The sequence below is a fragment of the Alligator sinensis genome, unplaced genomic scaffold, assembly GCF_000455745.1.
Source record: "Alligator sinensis unplaced genomic scaffold, ASM45574v1 scaffold400_1, whole genome shotgun sequence".
In the NCBI taxonomy this organism is placed as follows: Eukaryota; Metazoa; Chordata; order Crocodylia; family Alligatoridae; genus Alligator; species Alligator sinensis.
In genome coordinates this window covers 2,137,934-2,149,843 of record NW_005841897.1, presented here as the reverse complement: position 1 = coordinate 2,149,843, position 11,910 = coordinate 2,137,934, and the positions used below count along the sequence as shown (strand labels likewise).

The window sequence follows — 11,910 nt, the reverse complement described above, 5'->3', positions numbered from 1 at the left end:
GGTCAGGACGGGCTCACCCGGACTGCCAGGGAGGAGGAAGGGAAAGGGCGAATGGCTTCTGTGCCTCTGCCTTGCTGTCTACAGCCCTGCTTTGTGGCTGGGGGGGGATGGAGGGAGAGGTGAAGAACTGTGGTTCATTTGAGCAGCCTGTACCAGTGCTTCCCCAGACACTCCTCCACTGAACGCATGTGTCCGTTCTTTGACTGCCTGTCCCCTGAGACTAGGCAAAGCCCACTGAGCACCAGCAAACTTGGATACACCCCAAGAACTGGACCTAGAGCGTGACTCAGTATTTAACCTGTGAGACAGGACAGCGGGTCTACGTGGGGCAAGTTTAGGTAGCTGTTCAGCGTCTGCATGGCAGCATCCCTTTAGAGCATGAAGTTTCCATTACTGACGGACCTTGATGTTGGAGATAAGGGTAGGCACTGAAGCCAATGGGAGGCAAGCGTTCTCCATGCCATCCCACAGTCCGCTTTTGTAATGGACTATGGTCGTTAATAAATAAAGCTATTGATTGCACCACCTGTCAGGAGGCCGAAGGAGTTGCAGCATTTGCCAGAATGTTTGGGCTAGCAGCTCTTCCAGGCCGGGCTGTGCCATATGGTTACGCAATGTGCGCCTTGCACACTACCTGCCAGTCGCTTTCTAGAAGGCTTTCTGCATCCTGGGTTTGTTGTCTGCTTTTTAAATTAAAGCTTGTTCTTTGGTTCCTTACTGCAACATGAGTGAGGCAGATAATAGCAGTGTCTTCTCATGGGACCAGCAAGCAAGCAGTTTGGCTTGAAATCTTATGATTCACTGCATTGGGTCTGATGGAAAGAGTCCCCGATTATCTCCCCCGCTTGCTGCCAGCAGTAAACGAAGATGCTAGCACGCGTGTTGAACCGGGAGCACCTGAGCACAGAGAGTCTTTTGACCGCTGGTGCTCGTCCTCCCCGCCCCTGCATAGAGCAGTACCTGCAGGAGAAAATCCAATTGAGTTGCAGGGAATTGTTAAGTGAAACAGTAACAGGACACAGTGTTTCTGGGAGCCAAGCTATAATGGATGCAAATGCCAGAGTGCTGAACAAGCAGCAGCTGTCTTACTGCAGCAACTGAAGTAGCTGTCTCCTTATGTGAACAAGGCAGGAGGTGCTGGGCTGCGGCAGCAAGAGCTATTTATACTTATAACTGGGAGCAAGGGGTGAAAGGATGTGGTGCAGGCAGCTCCTCACCTGATCCTTGACGTTGGGTGCTTTAAATTGTCATGAAGCGCTCTCTCCAGAGCATAGCGGTGCCTGTTCTATGGGGAATAGATAGAGGGCTTCCCCTCCAGGGATTTCTGCTCCTTGTTATCTGTATGCAGGGCGCACGGATATCCCGAGAATTTTCCCCAGTTGATGACCCTTTATTTTTTATCTTCTTGTGTTTCCAGGACAGCCAGTGCGGGACAGTCATCGATGTAAACATAGAGTGTGCTGTGAAGCTGGTAGGAACCAACTGCATCCTCTATCCTGTCAACAGCAAAGACCTGCAGCATATCTGGGTGAGATACTGCTCCCTCCCTCTTGATGCTTCTCCTGCAAGTGGGAACGACTCGCAGGGGCAACATTCGTATTCTGGGCAAGCAGTTATCTTTGGAGGATGGGCACATCAGTGTTTCCTTGCCTACCTAAATCTTACCAGAAGCATCCTTGCTGAAAGAGGGAAATGCATTACCCCCCACCCTCTTGCCTCCTATATTTCTGATCGCACTGCGAAATCCGGTTAACTGAGTCGGCCTTAAATAGTGTGAGAAGCTTCTGCATTGTGATTAGCTCATGTGATCACCTGACCATGGCAGTCCCATGGCAACAGCTTAGTCTTGGCCTGCAATGCATACAGTTACTATATCAACAGGTTGCAAAAATGTTTAAAAGAGCAAAGCATTTATCTGTCCAGCTGGAAGTCCTCTCTGGCTTTCCCTGCCTTTGCTATCTCTTGAGTGGGTAGGTGATTTCCAGATGATCAAATGCAAGAGAAGATTCACTGTTCATTTTGGTGGTTGGGTTTGGGGTTTTTTTTCTTTTTGAGCAAATCGAGACTTTGAAACAAAATCTGGGAGGCTGCAGTCGTGCTGCAGTGAGATACCCACAGATGACCCTCTAAAGGATATAGGCTTCTCTGCTCTGGTGGAAATAACGTGCTCCCACAGACTAGACTAACTATATTGTTATGTACTTAGCCAAGCTTCCTTTGCCAAAAAAAAAAAAAAAAAAGATGGCTTCCTTTGCAAAACTCTCTATTCCCAATAAAAACATTTGAACAGCACTTTGCAAAAGAATATATAAGCCCCTACCCAAGTTAATATCCATGAAAAATAAAATTATTTCTGTTGTTTAGAGAATGCAGCTGTCCATGCTACACTTTTCCCTGAAAAGCAACCACTTCTACAGTGTACCTTGATCCCAGTTCACAGCAAACACTGCTGTGTCAGTTCTGAGCCTCTGAGTGAGCAGAAGAGTGCTCTCACCAGTCTGCATTGAGGGGGTACTTATGTGAGTTGTTGGGGGGGGGGTTTCACCCTTTATCTTACAGCCATTCATGTATGGTGACTACATCGCTTATGACTGTTGGCTGGGCAAGGTCTACGATTTAAAGAACCAGGTCATCCTGAAGCTCTCCAATGGAGCCAGGTACTTTTCTTGCTTTTGCTACAGAGCATTTTCCTTTACCCGTAGGGTTAGTAACCTTAGCTTGTTTAAGAAAACTAGAAGCAGCCTTAGCATCTCACTCAGGCAGCCTGTACTCTGCCCAGGAGGCCCTTTGCTCAGCTGTAGTAGGGTTCAGAATACAGTCGGGACAAAGAATAACTTTATTATCTCTCTGGTTGAGAGAGATTGGGGTTAATGGCAACCAACAAGTGTGTAAGCATCTATTGGTGACAAATCTTGTCTGGTCAGGTAAAATTGATTCCTAATATCATAATCATCCAGAGGTCATGGTCTTGAAGGGAAATCCTTTTTTGAAAAGTGACTGTTGTCTGTCCCGTTCTGCACCCCCTCCTCCTGTCCCACCCTAACTTCTTTCCTGGATCCTGCCAAGGGTATGTCTTCACTGCAGGAGGTATTCTCAATTTTGGTTTAAAACAACAGGGAAGACATGTAGTAACTACTTATAAACCTGGTTAGGAGCTTGGGTGAAAATGTCTAAAGGTGCCTGCAGTTGAACCTGATCTGTTAACCTGAGTCATTTTTGACATGCAAGTCACAGCTGCTGACTTCCTTAACATATCTCTCTCTTAAGTCCTGCAGAACAAACCCAACTAAGAGAGGGGGCTGGAATCTATTCTTTGGCCGTGATAAACAATATTACCATCTAATCAGGGATGTCAAACTCATACTGTTCTAAATCAAAAGCCTCTGAATGCAGTGAGCGTAGCTGAGGGCCTGCTGTGACCAGTAAAGTTTGTTACTGATCCGCGAGAGCAAAGGAACCTTGCTCGACACTCCAGTGCAGTGAGAAGCTCACTTTTTCTAGTTGACAGCATTGCATCTGTCTCTCTAAAATGAACAGTGATGATAAATGGGGGAGAACTGCAGTGCCAGGTTTGAGTCCCTCTCTGGAAGAAATGCAAGTAATTCTGGAGATTCTTACAGATTACTTTCTGCATCAGGTACAAAACTTTGCAGTTTTGAGGAACCTCAAACGCATGTTTATCTGGGATTACTAGCTCTCTTTTTTTTTTTAAGAAAAGAAAGCCCTCTTTCTTGCTAGTTGTATAATTTTTCCAGCTAGCTGTGCAACTTCCAGTCTTCATGGGTATCTGCCAGTAGTCTGGGCATGGCTGTGTAAGAAGTGACATCTGCTTCAAAACATCTTCCCACCAGTGAATCATTTTGAAATCCCACCACAGTTCTCACATCCGGGAAGAAGGTGTTTGAGCAGGCCTGTTGAGGCTAGTTTTGCTAGTTTTTCAGAACTCGGGTTCCAGCACTTGTGAAACGTATGTGATGTGAGAGCTTGGAGCAGCCAGTGTGCTAGCATGTAAAACAGTCTCACCCTGCATCCCACTCCCTCCTACATCTCTTGTACTCAGTTGAGCATTTTAATGTGTACGCTCGGGTCATATCTACAATTATGGGGGTGGAATTGGGGTGGGGAGACCCCTTTTTATCTTGTTCAGACTCAGTAATGTACTGCAGTCTGGCCTAGTATTGGTAAATCAGGCGTATGGGCACACCCATCCAGACAGCACATTGCTCTGCATGGATCTGACTGTTGAGGTAACTGATCTCACCATCACCATCTCTCCACCACTGTTTAACCAGATGTTCTATGAGCACAGAAGATGGAGCGAAGCTATATGACGTCTGTCCTCATGTCAGCGACTCGGTAAGTTGTTGATCCTCCTGAGGCTGTTTACGTTAGTCTGAAATTCCAATTTTATAATTTCCGTGGGAGGAAACCGAGGCGAAGCCATAGCAACTAAAAATAATTAATCCTACAACTTTGTACGAGAATCACTGAAAAGGTTTTGCAAGATCTTTTTCACGTGGGTGGAGCACTCTTAACAGGACACCAACTTGAAAGCAAGTTAACGTTTGTAAAATCTTACTCGGGTTAGCGTTCCAAGTAACGCGCATGAGTGCTAGGTAAAAGAAGGTGAGGAGGCCAATAACCTTTCAAGTGACTTATAAAAATACTCACAATAAAGCCAGTTTCACTTTTTCCACAGTATAATCACCCCTACTTGAAAAGGCTCTACTGTAACTCAACTGTTTCAAGTAGCTGGGTTGGCCAGGCCACAACCTTTTGCAGTTTTTCTTAGTTCCCAGGTTATTGCATGTATTACTTATTAAACCTAAATGGAACAGTAAATACAGTTAGTGAACCTGTGGGACTAGGATCTGGCTGACGCAGCTGCTAGTAACATCAGCAGGATGAGAAGAACCCTTTTGAAAGTACTGAATGGAGTAACCAAAGCATATACTGTTTGAGAGGTGCTCTCAAACTAGGATGCTTGAAAACTAATTTTTGAAAACTCGCTTTGTCAGTCTACCTTCTTTTTAAATCCTGACCTGTTTTTTGTTTTGATCTTTGCTATTTCCTGAATGGAGAATGTGGCTGTTGGTTCCAGCATGAATGGAGACAGGCCCATTGATAACCAGGCTGAGACTAAAGAACACCCACCCTTCAGAGGCTGTACATTAGCTCAGTTTTTTCCTCCCATTCTTTGTCAGCAAGAATGCATTGGATATTGCTATGAAGCGTTTTCATTATTATTCATAATGGTAACAATATTGAGGGGGTTGACTGAAGGAATTGTGTTAATGCTATTGACATTTTTTTGACACTGCAGTCAGTCTCATCCAGTGAAGCTCTGTTAGGTCACTAGACACAAAGCAGTGCTTGTGCTGAAGTTCAAATGCATCCTAAGTTAAATATGATCCCTCTTCTCTTGAGGGATCTTCTTTCTTCAAAGAGTTGGCTTCTGTCTAATTGTTCTCCAGTGTTTGATCTCAAAATGGAAATTGCTTCTTTGTAAAGATAGAGCTTAGTTTTGTAATATGTATTGTACTGTAACAGTGACTTGTCATTTTGGGTGCACAACTTGAAACACCTTTTAAAGGGGCCTGACTTTTAGAGTATGCTCCTTGGCAATTTTTCATAGTGGGGTTTCTGTACTGTATGGTATTTCCAGTGGAAGCACACAGAATTGGTACCAAGAATACTCATAAAAATTCTGAGCACTAGATCAGGAGTACTCAGAAATAACAAATGGAGAGATGCAATGGTTAGCAATTGTCCAGACCATTGCCCCTCTCCATTTGTTATTTCAGCCCATTCCAGATCTAGTGCCCAGAATTTTTATGAGTATTCTTGGCCTTTTATTGATTTAGATTTTATAGCCCTGCTTTTTGTCCTTTTGATGCATTATGTGACTTAAAATATTCAGTTAAAAAAATCCTAACACATGTAATTGCATTATTAAACCTCTACATCCGCCCCCACCCCTGTTTCTTTAGCTCTGGTCACCCCCAGTGTCGACAACAAAGAATACCTGGAAGGTCGTTGGTGGCTTGATGATAATTTATAACTTAAAGATGAAAACCCTTGTAACACTAATGACTAATTCCTCTAACATGTCCATTGGGTACTTGGGAATTATTATTCCCGTTTGGCAACCAGTAAAGTCAAAGCCAAACAGCACAGTGACTTGCCAAAAGCCATAGATATTCTTGTTAGAGCAGGGGTAAGAAATCAGGTGTTCATGGCTCCCAACCTAATGTGTAGGAGACAGTAACTCTCAGTCATTCAATCTATGGCTGCAGTGATTATCACACTGTTGGCATTCTAAAACAGCGTATTTTATGAATAACATGCTGGGGGGGTTTAGGTTAATTTCGTGGGAAATCACAGCCAGCGCAATACATAGAATCAAAGGACAGGACGGGACCTGTAATATCATCAAGTACTGTCCCCTGCCACGAGCAGGAGGTTATTGGGCTCAAATGAGCTCAACGAGGTGCTTGTCCAGCCTCCTCTTGAACACCTCCAAGTATGGTGACTGCGCCACCTCTGCTGTGAGCATGTTCCAGATTCTAGATGCCCTTACAGAAAAGAAGTTTTTCCTAATGTCCAACCTAAATCTTTCCTGTTAGTTTGTGCCCGTTAGTTCTAGTCCTCCCTGGGGGTGCCTTTCTGAAGAGTTGCTCCCCTAGATCTTGGTGTTCAGCCTGGACACTTGTAGGCCACTATCAGGTCACCTCTCAGTCTTCTCTTGCTCAGCCTGAACAAACCCAGTTCCCAGAGTCTCCTCATAGGGTCTATCCTCCAGGCCCCTGCTCATACAGGTGGCCCTTCTCTGCACCCTTTCGAGCTTATCCACATCCTTCCTGAAGTGCGGTGCCCAGAACTGGACGCAGTACTCCAGCTGTGGCCTCAGCAACACCGAATTGAGGGAGAGGAGCACCTCTCTGGATCTGTTTGTAACACAGCAGTGGCTGATTCATGCCAGAGTTTTGTTTGATCTGCTGGCGACGTCCGTGCACTATTGGGTCGTATTCATCTTCTGGTCGATTGTCACCCCTTGGTCCCTTTCAGATGCAGTGCCAGCCAGTAGACAACCACCCATCATATAGTTGTAGTGAAGGTTTTCTTACCCAGATGAAGGACCCGGCACTTGTCCCTACTGAACCTCATCTGATTGCGTTCAGTCCATAGGACCAGTCTGTCGGTCATCCTGGATCCTTATCCTATCCTCAGATGTGTCTGCATTTCCCCACAGCTTGGTGTCATCTGCAAACTTAATCATTGTGCTTTCCACCCCCTCATCCGAGTCATTGATAAAGATGTTAAGACCATGGGCCTAAGCACTGATCTCTGAGGGACACCACTGGAGACCAGACAGACATTCACAGTTTTTGTGAAAACCGCAAATTAAGTGGACCCCTAATCTTGACTGTCCCCTGCATTAAATCAAGCTCCTCCGTTTCTTGCAGGTACCTTTGCTTCTCCCCAACCCAGTTGTCATCCTTTGTGACAAGCAGGTAGTTGCTATAGAGACTGGTAGTATGGCTTAAGCAGAGGAATGAGCCAGCTCTAAGAATAGGGGAATCTACATTCTAGCTTCTTCTGTGAGAAGTGTCCGTAGTGCTTAAGAAAGGAGAGGAACGTATAGCTCTCGTGTCTTTGCAAACAGAATGCTCTCCGGTATCAGCTACTTTCTCTAAGCTTATGGTTCCTTTATGCTGCTTTGTTTTTTCTTTCAGGGTCTTTTCTTTGATGATTCATATGGCTTTTATCCTGGGCAAGTTCTCATTGGACCCTCAAAAGTCTTTTCCAGTGTGCAATGGCTCTCGGGAGTGAAGCCTGTCCTGAGCACGAAGAGCAAGTTCAGAGTGGTGGTGGAAGAGGTACGGGCTGGCTAGCTGACATGGCTGTTTGCTAAGGGGAGCACCAGGCTGGCTGGCGGCTGGCTGGATTCTCGTTAGCTTGTCTAGATCTTTTCAGGACAGGGGTGGGAACTGATGGTGGCTCTGCTCTTCTGATGTCTCCACACAAGTGCTGTTTGCAGGGTGAACATCAGGGTTTCTGCTTGCTGAGCTGATGGGAGCTTTTGAGCACAAGGTTAGGAGTTGGGGTGGTGCTTTAGGGTATGTTTAGACTGTAGGCTACCCCTTTTTTCACCTTGTCCCTGTGGTTATCTCCTTCCCAATCACGTGTAGGAACTTCGAGATGAGACCTGTGCTAGCGTGGGGCCAGGGTTCAAGAGGAAGTAGGATGGGGCTCATGTGGCAATGAAGTTGGGATTCTCAGAACAAGCCTGTAGCTGGATCGCTACATGGAGAGAATCGGAACCATCTCTGCTCTTGAAACTCTGAGTTAGGCCTTCCTGTCCCTGAAGAGGAGGTTTCTGACTATCTGTGCAGTTTAGGGCCCAAGGGTAGCGGGGAATTTGTTTGAGATTCAGCCACGTTAGGGTTCCCTAAAGATTGTGGTGTGAGCTGTAACTTCTTTGCCAAGACAGGCATAACCATAATGGAAGAAACAGAAACTCCACAAACATTAGCGGTTATATTTTGAGCATTTTAGGAATACGATGGATGTAAGAACCCTTACTTAATGGAGAAGCGCTAATGTGCTAATGGCAGCAGCCCAGGACTCCTTCACCCTCAAGGGATGAACACTGGTTGTATTAGGGCAAAAATTGTCATATTTTCTGTTTCAGTGTTGCAGATTTATGAAATCAGAAGCTAATTGGGGGTTTTTTTCCAGGTACAAGTTGTGGAACTAAAGGTTACTTGGATCACTAAGAGCTTCTGTCCTGGAGGTAATGACAGCGTAAGCCCCCCACCATCTGTAATCACGCAGGAGAATTTATCCAGGTGAGATCTGCTAAAGATGTCTTTTAGCTTTCCAGCAGCCCACAGCCCTCTGCAAGTAAACAGCCAGGAAATGCAATATTGGTACCAGCCCCTTGGGAAGGGAGCTCTTATCAGCCAACTACCCCAAACACTTTACATCTCCCAGCTATTGGGGAAGCATCATATGATGAGCCAGTTTAGATTTTTAGCTTAACATAGCGGGGCTGTAGAAAGGCTCGCTCTCTCTCTAGCCCAGTGATTTTCAACCAGGGTGTCGCTAGACTCTTAGAAGGGTGCCACAAGGGGTAAGGAGATAAACCAGGCATAAAAGAGAAGCTGATAAGCTAAGTATATAAATGCAGGCACAGGCATGTCCATGCCTGAAGGATCTCCCACCTCCTCTGCCCAGCCCCTCCACAAAAGGGTAAGTTAAGCACTGTAATATTAGTTTTTGCAATTGGTGCCACTCAATTCACAAGTCATGGAGGGGCCTCAAATCCAGTGAAGGGTGCCTTGGGTCCAAAAAGGTTGAGAATCACTGCTTTTGCCAAACAGCACGTGAAGTAAGCAATGCCTGGAGACAGCTTGCTTCCTCTTCCCTTCCCTTCCTCATTTATTCTGTGTTGGGTTGAATGTTGTTTTCTAAAAGTAGAGAAGCTCTGAGATGGGAAGGGAAGGCTCACTTCGCTCTAGTCTAGTGGTTCCCAGTCTATGGTATGGGTACCACCAGTGGTATGCAGACAACCTGTCAGTGGTATGCATTAACAGGTTTATAATAATTACTTTATATGACAAAAAATTGCTGGTGATACTTAAGGTTGTATTGTTTTAATTTGGCGGTGCACAATGTGTCAGTTTGGGAACTGCTGCTCTAGTCTAAGGCACAGTGCCACCATCAAGGAGCATCTGGCACCCCCTGCAGGTGATGAGTTGTGCATGTTGGCCACAAACACAAGTTTTGAAACCATGCAATATTAGGTGGGTTTTCACTCGAACTAGCAGCACCGTGGACTGCAGTTCCACCTGAGTTTGAGGCAGTTTCAGGAGCAGTGGTTCTTGACGTAATGAATTAGGTTAGTCTGTAAGGTGAATGAGTTAGTCTAAAACATGCCACCCTCCCCTGCCTATGGAAATAAAATAAATGCAGAAGTTAAGGCCTATTTTTGTAATTCATTTGGGGAGTTTGGAATCAGGGTAACTAGCGTGTGAGGCAGGGGGACTGTCTTCTCCCAATCACTTGGTGGCTTGAAAGTATTCTGTACCTCTTCCCTTATACCTCTGTATGTGAGAGGTCTACAATTCAGGGAATATGAAATAGGGACAGTTCTCCATTTTAATTAAGTAGTGCTAACCAGAGGAAGATCCATCAGTTAGGTAGCAATCACTGGGGTGCCCATTTTCTTTTACTCTGCTCTGAGCTAATGTCCATCGGAGGTAACTCTGTCTTCTCACTCCAATAGGGTAAAGCGTCTGGGATGCTTTGACCATGCACAGAGGCAGCTTGGAGAAAGATGTCTCTATGTATTTCCTGACAAGGTGGAACCTGCAAAAATCACCTGCGAGTGCCCGGAGAGAAATTGTGTTCTAGGAGAAGGGTCCGTCGCCAAGAAGGTGCGTTCACAGGAAAACCATTTGAAAGCTTAGCTGGGGGTGTGAGAGTTGGAGCATTCGTATTGCCAATATGTCTGCTCAAGCATTCATGATTCAGGTAGCTTGGTTTTTAAATTCTCTCTCTTTTTAAACCTCGGCCTTCCAATAAGTCACAGGATATAAAATGTGATGCAATAAAGTGTAATGGCTCTCAGTTGCGCACAGCTATGTTGCCTTGTGCAGTGATCTTATCAAACTGGGTGAAGTACAGCCTGATGCTACAGTGGTGTGCAGAAAGGGCCCTATGATGTCATAGCGGCCACCTTTTAGACATGATTACCAAACAGCCCGTAAAGGATTTTTTTTCTCTTTTCTGGCATCCTAGTGAGATTCCAAATCCTTGAATTCCATGTTTATTCACTTATATACCCCCTTCAGTAATGAAGTGGAGAAAGTGTTCCTTTCCTATGCTCTCTTTCGGCTTGGGTTATCGTGCATTGTAGGATAAATGGCTTCAAACTGCAGCAGAGGAAATTTAGGTTGGAATTAGAAATAACTTTCTCTCTGAGGATGGCTAAGCATTGGACAGGCTACTGAGAGAGGTGGTAGAATCTCCATCCCTGGGTATTGTCAAGAGCGGGTTATTCAGACACTTAACTGGAAAAGTTTAGTTGGAGGTGATCCTGCCTTGAGCTGAGGGATGGACTAGGTGACCTCAGGAGGTTCCTTCTAGCCCTGCTTCCCTGGAGTCCTATAAAGTGTCATGTCCCCTCCTCCAGACACTTGCATTTCAGTGGTGTTCACAGTGATCTTTCTGCATAGCCTTGGATGCTTTGTTTAGTTAAAATTTGGAAAGTGTGGAAAGTGATATTTCATAACAAAGGGCACAATATAAACTGAAAATGCTTGTTCTAGCTTGCTCCCTGGGCCCTTGCTCAGTCAGGTCAGAAATCGATTACCCCAGTGCCCTGGCCAGTATTTCTTCCTCTTCAGGAAAACATCTCCATGGCTATATGTGTTGGCAGCTATTTTTATTTATTTATTTTTTTTGCCAGCATGCTAATTTTGAGAGCAATAACCCACTGCTTTGTCAGTGTTCTTGGGCAGGGGGAGCATGATGGGCCAAATTCTCTCTTCTGCACAAGCCTAAAGCTGGCTATTTTCATGTGTTTTATGTGTCCAGACACCCCACACCCTACTTTGTGTACTGACTAGGCATGCTTTTTGTAGGTGAGGAGGCTGTTGAAGAAGCAGATAGTGAAGATCATGTCCTGCTCACCAGATTCTCAGGCTACTGGTGAACCACCTGACCCAGAGTCTTCAGCTGCTGCTGACCAGAAATCAGAAGAGCTTAAAACCAGACCCAAATGTGAAGTAGAGGACTCTAGCAATGGCACACTAAACACAGGGGCTTTAAAGGAAGTGCAGTCTGAAGAGATGGGGAAGGAGATGACTGAAGCCACTGGGAGACAGCAGCAGCCCCCATTAC

General features: G+C 45.4%; 1 protein-coding gene across 1 annotated transcript in view; it reads left to right on the top strand.

Annotated features, from left to right (window-relative positions):
• UBE2O (ubiquitin conjugating enzyme E2 O) overlaps positions 1-11,910 on the top strand; it is a gene marked incomplete at its 5' end in the record, with an annotated part of 92,944 nt that overhangs the window by 59,459 nt on the left and 21,575 nt on the right. Inside the window, 7 exons of the mRNA XM_025197501.1 lie at positions 1,418-1,528; positions 2,560-2,657; positions 4,293-4,356; positions 7,737-7,880; positions 8,743-8,852; positions 10,292-10,442; positions 11,652-11,910. The exon at positions 11,652-11,910 is cut by the window's right edge and continues 274 nt beyond it. Of these exons, the coding sequence (XP_025053286.1) occupies positions 1,418-1,528; positions 2,560-2,657; positions 4,293-4,356; positions 7,737-7,880; positions 8,743-8,852; positions 10,292-10,442; positions 11,652-11,910 (937 nt within the window). The remainder of the gene's footprint in view (positions 1-1,417; positions 1,529-2,559; positions 2,658-4,292; positions 4,357-7,736; positions 7,881-8,742; positions 8,853-10,291; positions 10,443-11,651) is intronic.